The sequence below is a fragment of the Takifugu rubripes genome, chromosome 4 (genome assembly GCF_901000725.2).
Source record: "Takifugu rubripes chromosome 4, fTakRub1.2, whole genome shotgun sequence".
Lineage (NCBI taxonomy): Eukaryota > Metazoa > Chordata > Actinopteri > Tetraodontiformes > Tetraodontidae > Takifugu > Takifugu rubripes.
In genome coordinates, this window is record NC_042288.1 from 13,771,289 (window position 1) to 13,796,131 (window position 24,843).

Below are 24,843 nucleotides of genomic sequence, written 5' to 3' on the forward strand. Positions count from 1 at the left end.
AAGCATCATGCTTTCACACCATGACACGACAGGAAGCTCCTGTGAATACAAAAGGAAGGGAGCTAAATTGTTTTCTCACATATAGAAATGTGCAAATATAACACGCTGGGTTCGACCTTCCAGCACATATAATCTATCCTCCATAGAGTTTGTTTTCCGGTAGTTTTTTTCCTTTTTGATGGGAGAAGGAGATGGTAAAATAAAAGCTTCCAAATCCTCCAATGGAAATGTTAAAAGGTTTCTGGCAGTTTATTCGTCAATTGCAATTGTGCGTGAATGTTTTCATCCCAATAAATTACACATTCTCAAATGTGGCTGCTCTAACTCAGAAATAGGCTCCTTCCTTTCATATAATAGGCAGCCTTTTCAGCACCCAGAACTGATATCAATCCAAACACAAACTGTAAAGTGATTTATCGCCACTGACGTCAACACAAACTATCAGTATTCAGTGAAACTCACACACATATATAAATAACACACATCTGTTAAAGCTAGAAGATCGGTTTGAGGTCCGTAAGAGGACACACAATCTCAATCTATTTCATTCTCATCAGTCAACACTTGTATAAAACCACATCCAATATAGTTTTAAGTAACAATTTTCCACCTTTGCATCATTGGAGTCATGTGGAGGCCCATTATCCGGATTTTATGACCAAGCACACTCATTAGAACATCAGGCCCTTTCTCGGCATTTTAAAAGACACAGTGTCAGCATGTAACAAACCAAAAAGGAGAAAGCTTCCACTCACCAGATGGAGGTCCCGACAAACCGAGTTGGAGCTGCACGAACTGTTCACGCAGTCGTCGAGGTCCTGCTCACATCTGACACCGGCGTAGCCGGGGCTGCACAGGCAGTAGAAGCCGTCCACGGCTGAAAGACAACCAGGGCGGACAGACGGCTGCGTTAACGTCTCCAGTGATCATCATCTGTAAAAACATTGTCTCGTTCTGAAGCTCGGCGACAGGTCTCCATCATCTGCAGGTGTTTACCACTCTAACCCCCCCGGAACCTGTCCCCTCACCCTCCTTTTCACCCCCTTTTGCACACTTGAGACACATTTTACGATGAAGAACACAGGTGCAAAGCAGGGAGAGAGCCCGTCTCATCCTTTATTCAGGTGTAACAAATGCTCCACTTTCTTCCCTCAGAATTTAAAAATCTCCCTCCGACTAATAATTCATTCTTCCCTGTCGTTAATTATTAACGACGTTAAAGCTGGATGCATCCTTCTGTTTCTCCAACACAACACTGGTGTACAGGCAGCCAGTGACAGAGGTAATTGCAGGAGTGAATTTATTACTTCCCCAGTCAGGGTCCCAGGATTCTTCATTATCCCAAAGATTTACCACGTAATCTATGCTGTCACTCTGTCTTGGTACGTGTAGCTGCTATTACTCTCATTAAATGCTTTAGGTCCTGGGTGGCAGCAGCATTACTCATCCCAGCCGCTGAAGCTATGCGTCTCACTCCCCGGTGGCTGGCTGGCTGCTCCTGAGTGCTGGCCAATAGGTCCGGCTGGCCCGCCTCGCTAACTGGAGGTGAACTCCAGATTCCTCCAGACAGCCGGCCGGGGTTTCCTGTGGTTCTTTGAAGGGTAGAACGCCCTTAGTGGCGATCTACTCTGAGCAACGGTCCCAGTGGAACCAGCCTGACCAAAACGCTGGTTGGATTTTCGGAGGCGCCCCACAACGTAACCCAGCCTTGGCTTTGATTGTATTAATTTTGTCATTTATCATCCGTTATTTCAATTACAGCACGGAATTGATGATAATTCCCTTTACAATCGCATTAGTGAACTAATCAAGCTCCAGCAGGTGATGTCACAGGTCATCACATCAGGTGGAATAAGCCCACTGTCATAACACCCTTATTACCTGCAACTGTGATATAATAACTAAATGTGACTCCGTCCCTGAGCGTCTGTATTTCGATGGAGCCTCGCTACCACCCCCAGCGCCACGTTGTAAGGATGGATTTTCTTCTTTTTTTTTCTTTTAATACCGTCGTAGCAAAAGCCGTGAAGACAGGGGCTGGAGCTGCACTCATCCACATTGATTTCACAGCGGGGGCCGGTGAAGCCCCGGCGACAGTGACAGCGGAAGCCCAAAGGGAAATGGTGCCGATCCAACTCCTCCACGCACACTGCGCCGTTCTCGCACGGATTGTTGGCCTCGCAGGGTAGGAACTCACAATTTGGACCTGGAGCGAAGCACAGAGACACACGGTGGAGCGTCGCATGGCACAACACAATCTTTGTGGCAAAAATAATGGAAATCCCAACCTGGGGATATTAAAGCTTAAGCCAATATTTCATGTTTTCTTAAACTTCTTTTAGTAATACAATTCCAAACAGGAATGTAGACGAGTATTCATGTAGCTTTTATGTGAACATTCTGCAAAAAGGCAAGGAACCAAAAGCACACGTTTATTCATCTGAGGTAAATGCAGGGTTCAGGGTTCGGGCTAGCATCATAACACCTGCGTGATGAAAGCATGAATAATAAACTTTGAGAGCAGACTCGTAATAATAGGTCTCAATTTTTGGGTCTCTAATGGATGCTCCAACCAAAGAAATCTTTGTGTAACCTTCTCATCAGGTAATATGGCTAAAAAAAAGCATGTCAACAAGTCACTAACTCGTGGCTCTGAATGAGACCATCTCAATCAGAACGTTGGCGCCCAACCTACCTTTAGGTGGTGAATTTCTTTCCCTAAACCGAGACTCTCCTTTGGAATTTATCATTATCCAGGATGGTAAATTGTAAAAGAAGGAGAATTGTAATTTGTATAGGCAAAAATTTTCATTTTTTTTCCTTTTCTTCCTCTTTCCATTTTGAGGTTCCAGGATGAGACCAGCTTTCTAATAAAAAGGCAGTCCGGGAACATACGGATTACAGGAACGTAAAGAGGCACAAACAAATATATTAAGGAGGAAAAAAATGAAATGGAGATATTTGTGAATGTTGACCGACAAAACATCCATAAATGTATGATATAATATTTCAAATCTATGCATACAAATCATGCAGAGATGTGTATATATATATGTGTAAAATATATCTGGGGTATTTTGACTACAGTAAACATTAGAACTTTTATCAAAGAATTAATAATTTTGCTTTTCACATCTATGTGATCCGTCAACGTGGCGTCCCGTTGGTGTATTCCTGCGGGGGGGGGGGCACACAAGACTTGAAGGAGCTGAAACGGACCTGTGCATGAAATCAAAACTGACAATTCATTTCTATGGGATTTCAAATGAGACATTGGAAGGAGGGTTTAGCTGCTATTCTTAGACTCCGGCTGAAGACAGAGTGCAACAAAAGAAGTTTCAGCTGCTCCGTAAAATAATCCTCAAAGCGAGTTTTCAGCTCCCGGCCTCCTTTTTCAGGCGGGGGTAGCTTGTTTTTAGGGGTTGGTGGGTAAGACACAGATGCAGGTGCATCTCTGGCAAAGCCTGGTGCAGCGGTAATGCAGCAGGAATAGACAATCAGAAGGTGTCACAGCTGATTCCAGTCACGGACAATTAGGTCGGCTGCTTTCGCTCCTTATAAGGCCTCTGCGACTGAGAGAATGGCAGATTTTTGGCGTCTGAGTCGATGGACCATCAAGGAGCATAATGTAATCCACCAATCCATACTTACTGCTTCATCTTGAATTAAATGTGAAACAGCAAAAAAAGTCTTTAACTGTTTTCTTAAATTTAGAGGAAAAGGGACCGGCTGAGGAATGGGATCGCGGTCTTGGATGCATCAACCAAATTACTATACAGATATAGAAGATTGGCCCCAGGCCACCAAAGCGGCCACTAGACCTATCCCAACCTGGCAGGTGCCTAAAAGTGCAAGTTGAGCTGAATAAAACTTGCAACGTGCAGCTCATTGCTGTGTTGGCTGAAAGTGCTGCTGCCATGTGGGCAACCATCCAGTAAAACAGCAAATTGTGGCCTGTAAAGTGAAAGCAGCCCTGTCAGGACGGAGCTTCCATCCCATCCTCTAATGGCAGCAATGTCACACGGGGGAACAAAACACGCCTCGTTTTCGGGGTTCCTTTGAATTCCAGCTGAAGACGTCCGTCATCATCGTGATCAGGGCTCCGAAGCTCCCTCTGTGTGTTTTTGAAGAATCCTTCTTTGTTTTTCTTTGCACAATTCGCAAACCTTTGTTTCCTTCTTTTATTGCAGGAGTAATTTTCTTCCAGGCAACTCGATTGTAAAGCCCAGATGATTGAAGTGCTGCTCTTGTACAAAAGATCTCAAAGCCAACAAGCTCATTATATCTGTTGGAGTGGCCCTTGGAGTCTGACCATGGTTTTTCATTGTTGCTTCCGCCTTGGTTGTTTGATTCATTCTTTCTTTCTTTGCATGTGACAATGAGGCGGTTGATCACACTTTGGACTTATGGAGGACAGGCTGGAGCCAGAAAAATCACGCATGTTCTCTTTTAATATTTCAATTTGCAAATCTTAAAAATGACTGTTCTTGTGATAATTCCATCTCCAATCCCCAACCAACCTACTGTGTTTTAGGCCTTTTCTCCCACTGATAATACACTCATACATTTTTCTGTAGTTTCTGTCGGAGTCACAAATTCTTTATGCAATTACATGTTTCAAATGTAAAGAGTCATTGTGTTGAGCAATGTGACGCATCTTCCAGCAGGTGACAATAACACCCTCGGGACTTAATTAACTTTACTTATTGTTGCCATTCCCTGAGTGCTCATTACCTTTAAAAGGAGCCACACACTGGCAGACGTAATTACCAGGTTGGTCAATGCAAGTGGCTCCATTCTTGCAGGGTGACGGAACACACTCGTCAATGTCGAGTTCGCATGCAGAGCCTGTGACAGGAAATATGACACCCCGGTAAACACGTTACGCAGCCTCTGGGATCGAAATGAACAAATGCTACAGGTCAGGAGTTGTGATCGCAACTGTAATATCAGATCTGGCTGGAGTGTATACAGAAACAGAGGAGCCGAGAGGCTTCATGAGGACGGATGTTTGGTCTAACCCCGAGGGATATTTAATGGTTGTCGCATGAATGGGTTATTCAAGAAGAATCATGTATGTCTGCACTCTTGTTTCTAAGGAGTCTGTTCTCATTTTGGCAGCTTTACTTTGAAAGCTGATCCGATTCACAGAACCATTCCGGTTAATCCCAGAGCAATTTAATGATGCTTCCCACATGTAAGCTTTAAGTTAAACATTGATGCACGGATCGGCCGTGGTGCAGACGACCATATGTGCACCTGGTGGACACCCGTGGTAGTGCAGCATCCATATATTGGCAGATATCAATGGAGTACAGTAGCATAAATACAGTAAAACATGTTCACTGACCTGTAAAACCAGTCAAACACACACAGCTGTAACCATGGACAGAGTCCAAACAGGTGGAGTTGTGGAGGCAGGGGGAGGACGCACACTCGTCAATGTCGACCTCACAATGGGCCCCTACACACACGCACACATATTAAAACAGCAGAGACCAAAGTCTCATCCTGCAGCTTAATTTCATGTTTCCCTCCAACATTTAACCCAAACGTGGCCTGAAGGTTAATCTAGTCATTGCTGGCCACCAACAGTTTCACCCACTGAAATATGATGTGTTCAGGGGTCCAGTTACCATGTTAAAAAGAAAAGCACGGTCGAGTTAGAGCAGTTTGGCGCGGCGCTGCCAGCATGCGGTTCTCTACTTGTCGGCACTGTGGTTAATTTGTAGTCACTTCAGAAAAGGAACAGTTTCACGACTGAACTCAAAAAAGGAGGTTTTCAGGTTGCAGCACAATTCCAGATCTTATGTGTTATTACTTTTCTGGGACTTCATTTAAAAAAAATTACTGACTTAAATTTAGCAGATTTGTAAAAATACTAAAATTAAATCAGAATTTCACTGAAATGTACGTAAAAGCTCAGCACTGAAGCCTGCAGAAATGCTCACACCTGCCTCATTTCCCTTTTTAAAATCCAAATATATATTTTGCATAAATCAATGTTTTCATCCTGATGGGAGTGTACGACATACCTGTGACCCCGGGGGGGCACCGGCAGCTGAAGGAGTTGAGTTCATCGACACACGATCCACCATTTCTGCAGGGCTGACTTAAGCATTCGTTCACTTCAGTTTCACAGTTATTTCCTTTGAATACACACAAAGAAGAATTACCTCAATGGAGGAATTCTATTGCAAATACACCTCTTGACATGCAAAGAAAGGTCAAGTACCGACGAACCCGGGCGCACAAAAGCATCTGTAGCCATTTGGAGTATCTTCACACATGCTGAGGATCCCACAGGGCTTCTCCTCGCATTCATCGATGTTTATCTCACAAAACTGCCCCTTGAACCCTGCAGAGAGCAAAAAGAAAGGGAGGCATTTGTCCTACAGCCGTAAATACAAAATCAAAGCCAAATGTACAGATATTCCCGTTGAGAAAAGGAAGTGTAATAACGAGGTTTTTATCAAACAGGAAACAATCGCCTCTGTGAAAAGAGAAATGGCAAAGTTTACTTTTCACCCAGAGAAATAAGCAATGAAATGAACGGAAATCTTTGCCCTTTTAATGTCGCGTTCATTGTTAATTAGAGGGTGATTTTATGGCAGATTCCCAGAGCGGGAGGGCTGGCGATTCTACGGTGGCTCTTAAGTGACAAAATTGATTTTGCAACAACCTCTTTGGCCGATGGTTTTTTAATGGTTGGTTCACTGTTTCAATTTCCACACCCGTTGTTGCTACTTTATTTCCAATCACGTTCCACAGCAGCCTCACGTTTCCAAACGTCACCCCCGCTCGGAAGTTCCCTCACTATTCGACAAACTGAGCCCACAATTACGCAATCCACCAGGTTGTTCCATGTTGTCGCTCAAGGCCACAGAGATTAAACTCCCACAGAAGAGGAAGCCTGAACAAGGTGAAGGGGGAGCATCAAAACCCCTGAGCGCCTGTGTTTGTGCATTCCAACGCGCCTCCTTTCACGGTGACATCCCAGCGAAATCGCAGCTCCCACCTGCTGAGCAATGACACTTGAACCCTCCCGATAGATCCTCGCAGGTTGAGCCGTGTTGACACAGGCCGGCGACGCAGTGGTTTATGGGCGTCTGACAGCGGGGGCCGGCGTGCCCGTGTTGACACACACATCTGTAAGTGTTTGCCAGCTCTTCACAGCGGAGAGTGCCCTCGGGTTTGCAGGGATTTGACATACATGAATTCAGAGATGAGGAGCAGTCAGCGCCGTGGTATCCTGGAAGAGGTGGGATCAAAGACGTTATTGATGCGGCGCGTACAGTATCCCCTTACCTACCCACACGAGGCAACCAACGCAGATTAGGGTTTCACACACTGTCGTCAGTGCCTCCAGAACATTTGCAGAACATTTACATGTGTTTCCCTGTGATGCACACAAAGAGGTGAACCACCGAGTTAACCATGAATTGCTGGCCCCTTGCTTAACAGGGGGCTTTGTACAGTATCTACTACTGCTGATACCGCCGTATACAGGGGGTGCTTGCGGAACACCTGGGGGGCAGATGCAGTGCAGTCCTCCAGCCATGCTGTCGGAGCATGTTCCTCCATTCTTGCAGAAGTCAATATCTGATGCGCAGGCCTTCACAGGAACGGTACAATTCTTGCCTGAAACACGGATCAACAGGAATTGACATGAGCTGTGAAAATGATGTCAATTATACACCTGCATCAAAGCTCAACGTGTGCAGGGCCAATAAATGTCTCTGTAACGAGCACCACAGGTATTTAAATAAGCTAATAAAGAGCTAATTTTCATATGGAGCCGACGTTGAAGGGAATCAGAGGTTTCATCTAATTTACCTCGTTATATAAAACCTTTTTTTGAGGCATTTTAATCACCATAACATCTTTAAGATACACACTTTTTCCCCCACTGCGCCGTCTTAACTGGTGGAAGAAAGATAGCGTATCTTTACTCCCAATCTGCTGTAGTCAACAACTGGTGAATAAGCCCTTACATTAGGCGTCGGCAGCTCTGCGATAGTTATCGCTGATTAAGAGCCATTAATCTGCACTGTTTTCATTCAGGCCTAAACTATGAAAATGATGACATAGATAATTCACCAGCAAAGCCCGGAGGACACACGCACTCATAGTCTGCAACCAAGTCAATACACGTGGAATTATTGGCGCAGTATCCGTGGACACATTCATCATCGTTGATTTCACAGTTGGAGCCCACAAAGCCTGAGATGAAGGAGGATAAAGAAGACCAGAGATTAGGTGCCAGTGCCAGAAAACTGCAGGTTAAATTGGCTGGGATTGGCATTACCCCCCCCCAACCAAATTTTACATGACATTTCTCAGAAGAAACGAGCGAACACGGGTTGCTGCGTTTGCCGCCGTTTCGCACAAACGGTTGCGTCAGCACGTTCAACATTTTGCAAATAAAAGGTCAGCGCCTGGTAGGAAAAGTGAACGCTTCCAATTTCTGACATTTTACCCCCCCATAAATATATCGCACTGCATGGTCACGCAGCAAAATGACTGTCATTAGCGGCGCCACACACTGCAGCTGCAGGAGACCCATGACTAATGCCCGGCTATCAGCACCATCGGCGCAGGTCAAATCCTCATCATTCCTCAAACTGACCATGGATCCAATCTCAAACTCTCTTCACGTCATAAAATTTGACAATTACCCTGACTTCATTAAAAATGCATAACCGGCTTCACCCACAATCGCGCTTTAATCAGAGGTATGTCTCGCAGGTAAGGTGTCAACTGGACCAGGAAATGATTGCCGAAAGAGCAGAAATGTATTGATTTATTTATTTATTTCCTGCCTCCATTAACGCCGCTGGCAAATGCTAGCGAAATGATGAGATCAGAGAAAATAAGAGAAAATAGTTTTTAGCAAAACATTTTTTTATTGCCCCAAGCCAGAAAATGTGCCATGTACTATCAGCATCATTTCCCCCCACAAAGAGATTTTTTTACATGTTTTATTTTGAGCAAACGCCACATTAAGTTGCGCGCACAAATAAAAGTCGGTTCGGGATTAAGAGTAACTCTACTTCCTCGCTTTTGTCGATATCGTTTCACCAGCGCTCGAACATAATCAGGCCTGAATGATGCATTTATCATCCCATCCCAGAACCCCCCCTAAAAAAACCTCAGACAATTACTGACTGAATTAATGGTCACACACATTGGTGGTCATCATTTATTTATGATGAATCTGATGTTTTGGATTGTTCAATTCCACTAACGAGTCCTCGAGGTGATAAAGCGTCTCGACTTTCTCCCTCTTTATTATTTAATGCCAAACCAAAAAGCAAGCGTCTGATAATATAAAATAGTCACATGAAAAAGAGTCGCATTTAAAACCCATTTATTAACATTCATATGATAATATATACTTATATTCAAGAGGGTATACAGCATGTTTATACATGTACAGCATATATCTGACATATGTACATATATGCATGTATATGGCCTGAAGGTCATGGGAATGCTGATTAAATAACTAATATGCTTCGTTTGCGACATTTTCCTGCAAATTCATAAATGTTTTGCTGAAACTTACCTTCCGAACAGAAGCACTCATAGAAGTCAACGCCGTCGGCACACATCCCGCCATTCTGGCACGGCTTTGACTGGCATTCGTCGAGGTTGACTTCACAAAAGGTCCCTCCAACGCCTGCAAGGCATTTCCAGAAAAACATTACAGACAGGAGTCTTTTTTTCTGATTTAAGTCCTCAGTTAATTAAGATCAGTGGGACTTTTCATGAACAGACGTTTGTTTTCTGGGCCTCGGTTGATTCAAAGAGAGCGTCGGGTTGATGCTGGCTCAGCTCGCCGCATCATTTAATGTCGCTTAATGAGAAAGCAATGTCGCACCGATGGATTACAGGAAACCAGTGATGTTTGGGATCTGAGACGGCCTATCCACAAAGAGAACAGCATGAAGCGAAAGCCACGTGTGAACTGTAAACCCCGACAACGGACGCGCGCAGCCACACGGGCCGTTAATGAGGCTGTTGAAGGAAGGATGTTGGAGCCTCCGCGTGATGTAACCAGATGTTGGTCAACCAAAATGCAGCGAGAAGCCATTCGAGGAGCTTAAGGCTGATTTTGTGCCGAAATCAATGTGGGAAAACAAATACAAGTAATCAGGTTAGAAAGGTAGATCCATCCATCCACCCATCCATCCATCCACCCATCCACCCTTGAGAAAAGCTCCCTCATTGACCAGTGTCAGGTACTGGTTGGTGACTGGTTTAACAAGAAAAGGCTTTTTTTTTTAACTAAATAGACCAGCAGGACTTAACATCCTGCATGTGCAGCAATCCTCGACCCTTCCACCCGGTTACTTCAAGCATCCGTCAGCGTCTCTGAAGGCCAGTCAAGCCGCTCCTCATCTGTCACTGTTGCCATGACAAAGAAACGCTCCCGTCTGAACCCAACAATTATTGCCTCTAACGCGGTGCGGCGCTTCCAGCTCTCGTTTGAAATGGCCAGAACGCTGGATAATTGCCGTGGCGGGCTAATGGCGTCGATGCGAGTTGTCTGGTATCGCTGTGTTGCGCAAGAGGTCGGGCCTCTTCAGCGGCGTTCCGTCACCTGGATCCTTCATGGAGAGCAATCGATAAACATTGACTGACATATAAACCAAACCGTTCTCCGCGGGAGCTGTCAAGTTAATTTCCTGCCTGATCTGTGAATAAACACATCAGGGTGTAAAAAAACCTCAGACCAGAAAATGGCCGCAGTTTTCATTTGATTGCCATTGCAAAACAAACCTGAAACGCGGCCAGGAGGTGGATATGGCGCCGGCCAAAGGGCTCCTCATCTCTTCCACGTGTGCGAGTCTCAGCACATATTAATGTCTGTTCACCACACGGCCCCAACGAGCAAAGGTCAACACCCACGGAGCAGACTTCTCCCTTGAACCCCGCAATGGTGAGTTGAATGAACAAGAACATCAGGAAATAATAAATCTGAGAGCAGGGATGTGCGCTCTGAAGGCCATATCCCAGCTCCTGTTCTTCGGCAGATTAACTGAGGCATCGATTCTCCCCCTCTCTATCTGCCTGCTTTGCAGTATGCTAATTGAGCGAGTCATTGACAGAAACCTACCTTACCAAACTGATGTATATCACATTTATCTGCCCCCACTGAAAGCATGTCTGCATGTCACTGATAGCTGCCCCTGTCAATACCTCCTGTTTTAAATAAAGCTCAGACTTATGAGGAAGCCGATATATCGGCACCAATAAAGATGGCGCCCCGAACGATACGTCCCGATGGAGGATTGTGGCACTTGTAAAAACACTTTATAGCGAAGCTTCTAAACAGGAAGTGCAACCCTGTCACAGTAATCTGCTGGTTGTCACCGTCTGTAAAGTAGGTCTCACTCTCTGGCAAAGCCGTGGAAGATTTCAAACATCACTTCTGCATTTTTCCAAAAAATAAAAATAAATAAAAATCAGAACTTGAATAAAGAGAGGACGCAGTCAGGTTGAAGGCAGCTTTCAGATTCTGCACGTTCTCACCTGCCATATTTTACGATACATCAACGCCTCTGTCTACATGTTTGGTGACCTTCCAGCTACCCTTTTCTCATCAGATTTGGTATTGCCTTGACTAACGGAGAGCTATCGCCTCCAACCGAGTGTTTCAGAAGTGTTTAATAACCAATTGTGCATGCAATTCACTCGGAGGTTAATGTCGCATGAAGGAATGTCACACTTACGGTGTCACCATCTCCAAATGGGACTCCCTGTTCTATCTAAAGCCGACTGGCTGCTCAAGCCTGCACGGCTGCAGAAAGAGAGGCAGAAAAGGGAACAGCTCCCCTGCTCTAAAGTGCACAAACTTGGCACACGAAGGCTGAGGTCGTTGAAGGAAACCCAAGTTAATGACAGCAGGCTGAAGTGATTATTCCACCTGGAGTTGGAATGTTCCAATTCTGATCAAAATCGCCTAATGAGCCCAACTGTTATTTTGATTTTTTTATGTGTGTGTATTTCCACCAGTGGATCAGCACCAATTTGAGGCCTCGGGAAGATTTAACAAACATCTAAACACCGTAATAGATTTGTTAGGCTAAGTGCTACTGTTGCTCAGTGTGTATATTTTATGCTGTATTTTTATTTTCTGGAGGTAGAACAACTATTCAATAACCCTGCCTATAACAGCGTATTCCACTTTATTTTATTAAATCTATTTCACATATTAGAGACCAAAATGGGAGATTGTGGCTCTTTACACAAGAACAGTGCTATTTTTTTGTTCCTGTTTTGTAAATGCAGGCAGGCCGAACAGAGCAGTAATTAAATTACTGGGAAGATAGAGTGATAACAAAAACACCTGTCTATAAATCTGCCAATGAAGCCTAACCGTGAATGGAAGCCTTACTGACACATTGGTGTTCTGGTTTCGTTCAAATCTAATTTGAGCAGGAGGCAAAAAAGAACATAACAACAAAAAGAGCAGATTATTAACAGTGATGGATGCGCGGCAGCGTGGATGCTGTAAAAACCCTGCATGTAGCAGGTGATGTGTGCGCTGGCTGCCCACCGCGCTTCAGGCAGATTAATGGGAGTGCGTTTGCCTTTAAAGGGCCTTTCAAACAAACACACGTGCTTTTTCTGCGTCGGTCAGGAAACATCCCAAAGCTGACGAACTCTGGTGCTAAAAACTGTCTTAACCTCTGTGTGCGTTGCGATTGTTAAATATTGGTTTGTAGATGGCTCCGCGGGTCGCGGCTCCCGCCTCTGCTGATAAATGTGACATTGAACTCGCAATGCCAAGTGGGCAGATTGCAGCGTTTTGTCTTGTGTAAACAGCAAGCGTTTGTGTAATTAACTACCAGAGGGCAAAACCCACACCAACATGTGTGGAAAGCTCGGCTGTGACGGAGCCAATAAGCATTATCGATGGAAATGGTGTTATTAAAAGTCTCGCGCTGACACTGTGCACGTGTCTGACTGAGGAAATTATGTTTATTCCTTCCCAACTCACTGATTTGCTTCTGCTTTGTTGCTTTAAGTGGCCTCGGTTCAGCTTTTAAAGTTTCAAAGGAACAATCCTCGCGGTTGCCATCCTTGGAAGTTTCTCTCCAACACAACATTGAAAAATGATCAAAAGCAAACAAGGCGGTTTGCATGTAAGCACATGAGCAACAACATCTTCACATATTCCCAAGGAGGCGCCCGCAGAAAAATTAATAGCATGATATTTTTGCAAACGTGTAGCGAGCGCTCGCTGCTTACCAAGAGGACAATGACAAATGTAGTCATTTATCAGATCCATGCACGAGCCTCCGTTCAGACAAGGCTGCAACCAGCAGTCATTTACATTCTCGGAGCACGTTCTTCCTGCAGGACAGGGAAAAAAACAAAATCAACTCTCTTTAATGCCACAGGAAGCACACTTTAAGGCAGCCCTTGACGAACACATTTCACTGTCGCCGCGAGCTCTCAGTAATGAGGGGAGGCTGTAATGCACGGCCATCGCCACATAAAGAAACACACGCAGCGCACATTAGGCACCTGTAATCAACAGCCGTTGTTTGAGTGTAGATGGTTTATTTCAGGCGGCAGCTAACTGCTTTGAATTGAACTAGCTGGAGATGTGACTATTTATGTGTCCAACAAGCACAGCCTGGATCCCAGCAGCTCGCGGGCGAAACGTGAGATGTAGAAATGGATTTTAATGACAAATCTAATGCCGGATACTGGATCTGGCCTCTGGTCTGGCAGATTTGTGGGCACACTGGCGACTTAAGAGCCACACATGTGACATTCTCTCCTCACATGATCCACACCAAGAGGTCGTTGCACTTTGGCAGCGTGACCCCATTTAATGGCAACAGCTCTGGTAATTATGAACTGCGAGCTATTTAATTAAGGTGGCTGCAGACTAAATATGCTCTGCATAGTAGTTTTAAAAACTTTGACACATGATTGGGACAAACGCTGTCAGATTCTTAATGGCCACATTCCATGTTGGAAGCAAAGCCATTCATGAACTACATGCGTTATAACTGAGTTATAAGGTTATGTGAACGTGCAAGGTTTTACTCAAGATTCCACTAAAACCTCTTTAATGCTTTGATTTTTGTTTGATAGTTTCTATGATATAAAAGCGTCAAAAATGGCAAAAACAAATGATCAAAAAATTTCCATTAAAGCAAATTCCATCTGACCAGCCTCTGGATTAAGTTAGGGGGGGCTGTGCCATAAACATGCTCGTGGGTTCACTTGAAGGTCAAGTTCAAGACCTTACGTGCACGCCCATCAAGCCTTGGTTCAGTCCAGCCCTCTGTGCACCTTCAAGGGGAAAAACGAACCTCCGGCTGTAAATAGGTGGACACTCAGTTTAGATGGTCTCGTACCCGCAAAGCCTGGGGGGCACCGGCACAGATAACCACTGGTCAGGTCTACGCAGGTGGCCCCGTTTGTACACGGGAAGCTGTCGCACTCATTTGTTTCCAGTTCACACAGCGGCCCCTCGAATCCAGGCCGGCAGCGGCAGGTGTAGTTGTTCTGCTGGTCCAGGCAGACGCCGTGCTCGGAGCAAAGGTGGTCAAGGCAGTAATCAATGTCCTCCTCACAGTAGACACCGGTGAATCCTCCCGGGCAGACGCAGCTGGGGGGGGGAGAAGGTTTTAATGGCGTTGGAAAGCAAAGCAGCCTCCTTTCAGACGGAAAGGAGAACAACAGTAAAGGTCAGGGCTTTTAAAGCGACTGAGACATCCCTGATCTGGAAGCTCACCTGTAACCATCAATCTCATCCACACAAGTGGCTCCATTCTGACACCAATGTCGGACACAATCGTTCACGTCGAGGCGGCAGTTCTGCCCGGACCAGCCCGGCGCGCAGATGCACGTGTAGCTGCTGGCGTTATTCAGCACGCAGCGTCCTCCGTTGTCACACGGCTGTTAATAAAGGAGGGCCGTTAAGCAGACGCGGCGTGAACTAAAGAGCACGTGGCGCCAATGTGCGCAAAATTCGCTCCATTTGGGTTCCTAATGGCTTCAATTGGACTGAGCTGGATCTGGTGCGGGGTGAAAACCATTAGTTTACAATGCGGCCCCCTCATCATTTCTCGCTCCTGGCTGCCTGCGAATGAGCTTCATTACTATCAAATGACACACTTATGAATACTGATGCGAGCTTTGTAGCGAGTTCACTCACTGTTCCACGCTGCACCTACATCATGTCCGACCACACCGGATCAGTGGTCATTAGGGGGCCCGGATCTCTAATATGCAGCGGCGGTGCAAATATAGCAGAAAAGGCTGCGAATGCAATCGTTTCATCAGCTCTGTTATGACACATGCGGGATTTTCTAGAACGCTGATTTTCAGGCATGTGATCAAACGCTACTTAAGCTCTGGTTCTTTCCCCGACTCCTGTGAACGTGCTCCTCTTCCTCCACGCACCCGCTCACTTTGTCCAGGGTGCCTTTGAAATTTTGACGCGAACGGGCCAGATTCACAAAGTTCGCGCCGGCTTTAAACACGCGGCATGTGCTCCAACACGAGTGCAGATTTGTGCGCTCATAAAAGCAAAAAAAGCTAAAGTACACTTCAGTCATTTCTGCATTAGTCAGGACTCGATGTTTACAGCTTCTCAGTGTGTTTATGGATTATGGCATACGCTGTCACTCTTCCTATGGGAGGCTGACTTATTTTTATCCGCGTGTATAAGAGAGGATTATCCCACATTTTCACAGTAAGATACTGAATTAACATCTGATACCTCCTCGATTGAGGATGTGGTGTTGAAATTCAATATTACGGAGCAATAATAAAAATCAAGGGAGTGCCCAGACATGGAGTCAGAGCGATGGCTAGGATCTATGCACAAACCCACTACTGCTAAACAAGAGCAACTGTGGCTCCATCTTCACCCACTTGAAGGCTTTGGGGGCAGGGTACACGACACGTGTACTCAAGGCTGCTGGGCAGATCCAAGCACCAAGTCCCAGGTGGACACGAGTTGTTGGGGAGAGCACAGGCATCGACGTCGATTTCACAGTTCTTTCCCGCAAATCCTTAAAAAAAGAATATTGATTATTCTTAAAGTGAAATAATCGTATCACGTGATGGGAAAAGTCCCCTACAGGCGCTCATTTACAATTCAGCCCACACCTTTTTCTTTCTGAGCTGCGGCAGAAGAATTTGACTATTTTAGACCCACAGTTGCCGCTATTACTGTCCAAATAATGGCTCTTCAATATTCAACACGTTAGATAGTCCCTTGTCCAGATCGACTGCCCCTTAAATGGCTCCTCGAGTCGTCTGCAAAGGTTTCTTGAGCTGTCCCACCCAAGATATGATGGTTGCCCGAACTTGTTTTTTTTTTTTTTCTGTCAGCACTTTGGCCTTAAGAAACACTGGCAGCCTGTTTAGGACTTACATCATCTTACACAATGCATCTTACACAATGCATGCTGGGAGAGTGCAGAGATGGCCTGAAAGGCTCTGAAATGGATGGATGGAGGGAGGCAGGGAGAGATGGAGGGATGGATGGAGGGACGGAGTAATGGATGGAGGGACGGAGGGATGGATGGAGGGAAGCAGGGAGTGATGGAGGGGTGGATGGAGGGACGGAGGGGTGGAGGGATGGATGGAGGGGTGGAGGGATGGGTAAACTTTCCATTCTCAATCTCACTGATACATTAAAGAGTTAATAAAGAGCTTTTTGTTTTTTAATAATGCGGCGCTCCACCTAAGGTTATTTAAATGCCAGCGTGCGGCGTTGGGCATGCACATTGTTCAGTTTTATAATGAGAGCAATAAGTTCTGGCCACATTTGCTGTAAACTACTCGATAAATCAGGTAAGAGAAGCTGTTGTCAGACACACTATCCCTGCCAGCATCACGACGCTCCATCAGTTAACACAATTTAAATTCAGCCTTGGTCTGTCTGGCACGGAAGGCAATTACAGGTAAATGATAATAATGGCCGTTTCATAATGTTTTATTATGAAACAAAATATCTGCACAATTTTGGTTGTGTTATCAAGCACTGTTAATGAGCCTGGATGGTTCATTTTCCCCAGCTGTCAGTCACATAACCCAGGTCTAAATTGATGCTTTAGTAATATGAGTGTGACTCTTCTGGCTGTCCTCAGTCCTCATAACAGTTGTATTATTAGTAACAGTAAACACACAAAATGGTTTCTCCCATCTGACATCCTTCCTAACGTTTCTCAGAGCAACAGAGTCACCTCCAGTGACACTGACATTACCAGAGTCACTCTGGCCGACCACTTCACGCCCCAGGTGAGTTCAGAAGGTCTGCAGATGCCATAACGGACACAGACACCGTGCAGCTCGGGTGACGTGTCCACGTACCTGCAGGACACCGGCATGTGTAGCGCCCCGGTAAGTCAACACATGTTCCATTGTGCTGACAGGGGAAGGAACCACATTCATTCATCTCAGTCTCGCAGTATTCACCTGAGAAGAAGAACAAGATGAAGAAGAACAAGAAGATCAAATTAGAATTAAAAGGTTTTGGCTCTAGAAATTGGCGTTTGTGGATGTAGAGACGTGGAGAGACCACCGACGCCCTTGTGCACTGATGATCATGGCCCTGGAATCCCAAACACCTCCATCGCTTTCATCAAAGTCAGCACGGATGCTGAAATATTTGCTTTCGCTCCCATTAACATTTCAGAAAGATAACTTTTTTTGGCGTTACAGATTCAGCCCCTGCTGAGAACACGCTGTATCATGTACGTCACCGCATTGGTTAGTTTGAAACAAAGCGCTAAATAAAAATAACTCCTCAGCTTTACATTGCACGTCACATGTCTGTGGCTTTTCAGGCGGCTCGCCAGCTTAATTAAATCTGGTCTTCGCAAAGTAATTTGTATTGATGATTCGGGTCTCCCAGGAACATTTTGGCCGATTTCTAAAAGAAAAAAGGCCACACGGGTGGTCCATTCCAAGGAAATGGCTTTAAGAAGTCATGAGAGAGTGTTTGAGTTCTCCGGAAATCTTCCAAATATTCAAGTTAAAAGAAGGACTGAGCTGATATCAGTTGTGCTCAGGGCAACCATCTGCAGATTTCAGCAGCGTAATGAGAAGAAATCTTGTTTTGGAGGCAAAAAAAGCAGGTGTTTTGTGGGTTTCTTTTACCACTGCTGTAATTCAAGTTTTAATGGAAAAGTATTATGATTCAAACCTAAGCAGGCTAATGTAAATCTTGGCTAGCAGTGGTGATAGCGCTGATAGTTTAATGTTTTTAATCTCTTTAGACAGGCTTAAGATTTACACCTGTGATTGTGATTTTTCAAAAAGGAAGTGAACAAAGCCTCCCCGGTTTGTTACTTTGAGCATCATTTTCAGTTACATAGCACACAAAAGAACGTTAAACACAATTATCCGTCAATGTTTTGAGAAGCTGACATGGATAGCATTACTTTTATATTTAGCAAGAAAAGCAAATGTGCATATTGGCTAAAAATACATTCCACCTGGGACAAAAGTGTATTTAGGCACAGACATCCCTTTAATACGATATGAAATGCTGGTGCTGAGTGCCTGGAAACACAAAATGAGATGTAGGAGAAACAGACCCCGGGTCTGACAGGCTCGTTCTCTCCTTAAGAAAATGGACACCTGATAATGAGCTCTGTCTGGGCTGAAGGATGAGCGGAAGGGGTGTGTGTGTGGGGGTGTGTGTGTGTGTGTGTGTGTGTGTGTGTGTGTGTGTGTGTGTGTTTGGGAGGTGCAGGGTCTCTGATAGGACATTCATTTGATGCTCAGCTGCCTCAGCATCTGCCGCTCTCACAGATAGGGTTTGCGGGGGCTGGCGTCTTCCAGTGCAGGGTATTAATTTAAAATGCTTCTACCATCAATACTCCAGCTGCGGCGACACGTACTGGAAAAGTCTCTTCTCGGCGGAGGCGCCCTAATGCTACAGCACAAACACCGTGATTGATATCATCTGCGTGCCGTTGCTACAGGTCATTATATACAAACACGCCCCGCAGCGCAGCGGCAAAATCCACATATCTGTCCAACTGAAAAGAAGGAATAAAACGCGTTTTTTATCAAATTTGAATTCTAACTCCAGGCTGTTGCGGGAACCGAGGCATTCAGGTTAGGAGATAATAAAAAGACCTTTATTATAGCGTGGCCGTAGAAATTAAAAATCTGCCAGCACGTTGCCGCCACAGGCCTCCATCAGGTCTCATCTAATACGCCCGCCAACCTGCTCCCTCCTCTACAGAGACAAAGGTCAGATAACATGGCTGGCCCAGGTGGGGCACGAACAGAGTACAGCTCATGGTGTTTAACAGTAGATTTCCAATGACTTGATGCAATTCCTGCGACCTGACGTAACCTCTGTGAAGCAGTTGGCTTTGCTCGTGTTATCACGATGATTGCAGGAGCCACCCTTGTGATTGCCTGTTGTTCTCATGGTCAGCTATGTTTTGTCTCTCCAGCAGGTTATCATTAAGGCTGGGAGCTTCTCTGGAGCCGACAGGGGGGGGCATTTGGAAGAAACCCCCACTTCTCCAAATTTCCCAGTTTATTTTGTGACGATTTGCTGGACAGATTCCCATATTGTGTCACAAAGTTGACCTGATCCAGATCTTGTGTTTGAACTAAAAGTAGTTCTCTTGTGATCCTTTTGGCTTTATTCTATGTTCGATCGATAGCCCAACTTTTGTGATGTCCATAAGTGGACCAGCGACTCACTAAAGTTTCTGTTTTTGGGTGTATTATTTATATATATATATATATATATATATATATATATATATATATATATATATATATATATATATATACACACAGTATATATTATATATATCATTTCATTTTTGAAACCAACCGCAGCCCTGATGCATAGGTCCGACTGACGCATTGATATTTGATCTCGTTGTACGCCGTTCTGGACAGAGCCTGCAATCCCATTGGCCATTCTGTGCTGCCTGGTTTGAAATTCCAAAGCAGAAATCCTATGATGTCACGATGGATTCCATCAGTCGGGAAGACCTGCCGTGGCCTGAGAGACAATTTTCCATTACTGGAGTGGCAACAGATTTCAGCCTTTGAAGAGAATGGAGGCGGGAAGGGGGGGGGGGGGTAGTAGTGCTGTGTAAGGGCTCACTGAAGCGGCAGGTGAGAGCAGGTCTAGCAGCCGGATTGGGATACACGCCATTGACAAAATCCAGGGTGCAATGAAAAGAGGGGGGAAAAAACGCTTGTTGTTTAACTTGTTTAAAGGGATGTTGTGGGCTATCGGCTGTAATCCGAATTGGGTTGGTGGTAGCTCGGCCTGATGAGGACTGGGCTGAAAAGGGTTCTGGAGGGTTCTCGGTTCAAGATCTGGTGCAGACAAAACATGGAAGGTGTTCTGGAATTAGGGGAGCTGCCAGAAAACCTTCAGAGCAATGTCATGTGATCAGACAGGACCAGAGGTCTCTTTGTTAGACACCATTTTCAGAACCAGAGAAAGCGAATGAAAAGGCAATAATCACAGGCACCCAACCCAAAGTCCATTTTTGACTTTTTTTGTTCATTTTTACAAAAGTGCCATGTTAGTGAAAGGGGAAAAAAGCTTGTTGCCATGGTAATCACTTGGTATGAAAGTGGTAAAACACAAAACTGAAAAGAAAACTATTTCAATATGGTCAGACAGGGCAGTACTCTGGAGAATCGTGCAATTAACAAAGGATTGAACAAAGGAATAAAAATATATGGCGATCAAGGCTACAGGCGACAGATGAAAGTTGAGCTGAATTTACAGGCCGCGTCTAGGGAAGCACCAATGTTGCTGGACAACAACAATAACAATAACAACAATAATAATAAATCCATTGAGGAGGTGCGCTCGTTGGTATTGGCAGGTTTAATGTTTACAGGGTGCGACAATCATGTGTGCCACCTCTACTACGCTCCAATGACTGAACTCACCAAAATAGGAGTAATTTGCCAAGAAGTAGTTCCAAAAAATAAGAGATTCAAGAGGCTTAATGGAAAAGTATGGAAGTATGCCTTCATGACAACGACCAACCTTGACATATCAATGAGGCGCAATAGTTTCTGAACAGCTCTGAAAGGCTAGCAAGACTACAAAAGAAATAAATACTTTGAGGTTCCTGTTCTTGTCGGAGTGCTTTTGATTGTTATCCCTATTGTAGAAAAAGATCCAGCTTTTCTCCGTACATGGTTGTTACATACGATTGCAAACCTGTGCTAACAGTGCGCACGGCCACTGTCTCCTCTATCTTTCCCCAGACACCAATCACCCACTCCTCACCCCATGATCAATTATCCCCATTGGGGTGTGTATCAGCGACATCGAGCCGTGAATCTAGACGGGACCAAGAGGACCAAGAAAGAACCAGGACGTCTCACCTGTGAATCCAAGTGGGCATTTGCAGGTGTACTCTGGGGGGGACGACGGCTGGCTCGTGGTTATGCACGTGGCTCCGTTGGCGCAGCTGTTTGGCTGGACCAGGCAGGCGTCGCCCACGTACTGGCAGAGCTCGCCGGTCCATCCCGGAGAGCAAACACACTGCAGCAAGACAGGACACACGCATCTGTGTGTGCAAATATTCCGATTCATTCCAGCGCTAATTACAGAGGGTTCCTCCTTACGAAATGAGGCCTCGCTCATAATTATTTACAACTGCTTGACACTCATTAACCTTTAACTCAGGCAGACCTGAAAAGACTCAACTGCCAGATTATACAGTACATCATGATCAGAAATCAGATAATAGCCTTCGTACTATCGAAAATCAAAGCGATGAGAAGCCATTGCAAATAAGAAAAGATTTTTTATGTCCATTATTTATTTAAAGACGCTAGGTCATTACTGGATTATGTGATGTAGGGGCATGGTGGCACTATGAACAGCTCACTGCGGGACGGTGTTAGCATGGAGTTAGCATGGTTCATTTTCTGGCAGTACGCATTTCAGACTCAAACGAAAATAGAACCCACCTCAAAAGTACAATATTCCGTTAAAAATCATTTAAAAATAAGTGTTTTGCAACCAAAGGGGGTTGATTTTTGCCAACCCTTCAAAAAATGAAACCCCTAACACTTGATTTCAGGCCACAAATCAGTGAGTGGCTTACTGAAAGAAAACTGATGGAGAGCAATTAAGCACTGTGGGGCATTATGAAGCACTGTAAGGTGTTACAGACATAAGAGTGACCAACAGAGAGACCACTTAGGTGTCCTTCAGAGCAGAAAGCCTCCCTATACCAGCAATAAGTAATGGTTAAGAACCAGAATGCTTCTCTCACTCTCCCCCCTTTCATGTCACGCTGTAAAGCAGCTTTAAAGGGACTAATAACACCAAACGGTTGTCAACATGATGCAACAGCTGAAAGGTCCAACATATATTTTTAATCATCACACCCACAGAAAAACACATTCATTTCATGCTAATACTAAAGCAGGAGTGATTTCTTTCTTCTTTTTTCCTTTTCCTGGGTGTTCATTATGGCTCCAGCCTTGTGTTACTCACCTGAAATCCGCCAATTACACTCAAGCACAATCCCTCATTGAGGCAGTTGATATTGAGCAGCCTGCAGTGGTCAATTATTTCTTGGCAATTCTTCCCGGAAAAACCACGCAGACATCTGTTAAGCAGAGGTCAGTGTCATTAAAATCAATTCACCCAGAGTCCCGAGCTCTAGCATGATTTTAACCATTACAAGAAGTATGCGGTTCTAATTTTATTTTCTTGATATGGACATGATCGACACAGTGGAGGCGAGCAGCACTTCCAGTCTCTCCGCTCTGGATCGTCAAATGCATGCAGCACTGTTATTCCCAGCAGTTTAGACTGAGGCTTTTCCTGTAAATGTAAAAATCCTTTTTTCTGTCAAATATAATAGTTTTCTGTGATTCTTTCAAAAATACAAGACATATATTTATGCTGAATCATTAGGCCAGTCTGACAGAAACCAGTCTACCTCCTCTTGAAGTTTGAGGGCAACAGAAAGTCCCAATAAGAGTCTTTGTTTCACTGAAGCACTGCCAGCTTAACATTGGTGAGCACAGAAAATGCCTAAGCAGGGAGTTCTGTTAGGCCTCGGTTTTTTCCAGAACCCCAAACTAGGCAAAAACGCAGTGGGAATAAAGTCCAAATACAAAGTCTTTATCAAAAGACCAATTTGGCAGTTGTCCTGGACCACAGGGGAAGAACTCCTTCAGTCTTCTGGGGCACACAGAGCCAACACAGCAGTCAGGTCCAGCACATGCTGCACTCCAGCAGGGCAGCATGGAGACTGTGAAAACCACAATAACACTCCAACGCTGGCAGGCAGGCGCTCCGTCCTTAAATAGGTGGTCTGATGTAGATTGCACACAGGTGCGCCTGCCTGCAGCGCCAGCTGCAGCAAATTAACTCCTCCACGCCCCCTGCAGGAAGAAACAAACAGGACCACAACAACATACAACCGGAACCATGGACCCCAACAGGTTCCTCTGTAAAAGCATGGTTGAGATCCGGCTTCAGCCAACCCAGTAAGCTGACAATGTTGCAAGCAGCACTGTGGTTGATGTCGTTTTTATCATTTGATGTGATCAGTTTAATGAGTGGGCCCATTATCTGGTGTTTCCAGGTTAGGCTGTGGTTCCAGGTGTGGGCTACAGCCCTACTCAGAACCTCCCTAAAACACACTGTCTACAAACACAAGTCAACATTTCTGCCTCTTTGCTGCCGAATAAACAGACAACACCTGACTTTATTTATGAGGATTTAATGATAATATCAAAATCAGTCATCTGAGGGCTGAGGTTCAGCTTTTTCCCCACGCAGGTGCGTATTAACGCTGAAAAACGATGACGATATAAAGACAGGATGATAAAATAAAGAGGCCGCCTCTCCCCTCCCCTTCATTCTCGGTGGGAGAGAGAGCTGCAAAGCTTTCGAATTATCTGGAGAGGCCCCCATCGCGAGTGTCGTACCTGCAGATAGAGTCGTTTCCCTTTGACACACAGGTAGCGTTGTTGAGGCACGGCGATGGGCTGCACACACTCTCCTTCTGCTTCCTGCAGTCTGGGACCATATTAACATCTGCACAGACACATTCTGGCGCCTGACGACGAGACAAAACAGGTCATCTGTTAGCGCAGGGAAACGGGGTTACATTACACAAGGGTGCACGAAATTACCAAGAGTGAGGGTAAAAATAATGGCTTTGCTTCTAAAATTGCACCTTTACTGACTTGCATTAATTTTAATGGCCTAAACGGGTAAAGGAAATAAAAGCAAGAGCAGGTCCTGCAAATGGAATCATTGGAGCTGTAAAAGTCAAAAATTAGTTTAGCAAATAACAACACTGCGCAAAGTTTTGGCATTATTTTGCTACGTACCTCCTTTAATTTGATTTGAAATTAAATGTTTTGTGAACATACTGTATGTAGCACACAATTAGCAAGTGTGCTTATTAAAAAAAACAAAGGTCAAATAAGGACAATAAGGCAAATATTACTTTTTCTGCTCCTCCTGCTTGTGCAAAATGTGTCGAAATATAAATAATAGAAATAATATGTCGTTAAAAAAAAAGCAGTTAATGAGAGAAGATTGGAAGTGGAACGCAAGTGCTTAAACTCTTTATCCTCTCTCTGTGGGGGGACATTTCAATTAGACGTCGCGGCTTTCCAGATCAACTCATTTGATAACGTCGGATGACAACGCGCTGATTTCCGCTCCTCACGTGTGAGGCGCTGCAGTTTGGTCCCTGCAGACACGCAGGCTGGGTGCAGTCGATGTGGCAGCGGAGTCCTGCAAACCCGTCTGGGCAATGGCAAACGAACCCGCCGGGACCTTCGCTGCACATCCCACCATTCCTGCATGGA

The 24,843-nt window shown here is 45.0% G+C and overlaps 1 protein-coding gene across 1 annotated transcript in view; it reads right to left on the reverse strand.

Annotated features, from left to right (window-relative positions):
- eys (eyes shut homolog) overlaps positions 1 to 23,274 on the reverse strand; it is a 90,264-nt gene extending 66,990 nt beyond the window's left edge. The window contains exons 1-17 of the mRNA XM_029835650.1: positions 22,502 to 23,274; positions 21,379 to 21,538; positions 17,356 to 17,460; positions 15,910 to 16,049; positions 14,765 to 14,928; positions 14,385 to 14,638; positions 13,261 to 13,365; positions 9,569 to 9,682; positions 8,101 to 8,223; positions 7,528 to 7,641; positions 7,019 to 7,252; positions 6,236 to 6,358; positions 6,036 to 6,149; positions 5,351 to 5,464; positions 4,735 to 4,848; positions 2,009 to 2,206; positions 756 to 877 (exon numbers count right to left, since the gene is read on the reverse strand). Coding sequence (XP_029691510.1) covers positions 756 to 877; positions 2,009 to 2,206; positions 4,735 to 4,848; positions 5,351 to 5,464; positions 6,036 to 6,149; positions 6,236 to 6,358; positions 7,019 to 7,252; positions 7,528 to 7,641; positions 8,101 to 8,223; positions 9,569 to 9,682; positions 13,261 to 13,365; positions 14,385 to 14,638; positions 14,765 to 14,928; positions 15,910 to 16,049; positions 17,356 to 17,440 — 2,118 coding nt within the window. The 5' untranslated portion in view covers positions 17,441 to 17,460; positions 21,379 to 21,538; positions 22,502 to 23,274. The remainder of the gene's footprint in view (positions 1 to 755; positions 878 to 2,008; positions 2,207 to 4,734; positions 4,849 to 5,350; positions 5,465 to 6,035; positions 6,150 to 6,235; positions 6,359 to 7,018; positions 7,253 to 7,527; positions 7,642 to 8,100; positions 8,224 to 9,568; positions 9,683 to 13,260; positions 13,366 to 14,384; positions 14,639 to 14,764; positions 14,929 to 15,909; positions 16,050 to 17,355; positions 17,461 to 21,378; positions 21,539 to 22,501) is intronic.
- Positions 23,275 to 24,843: the final 1,569 nt, after the last annotated feature.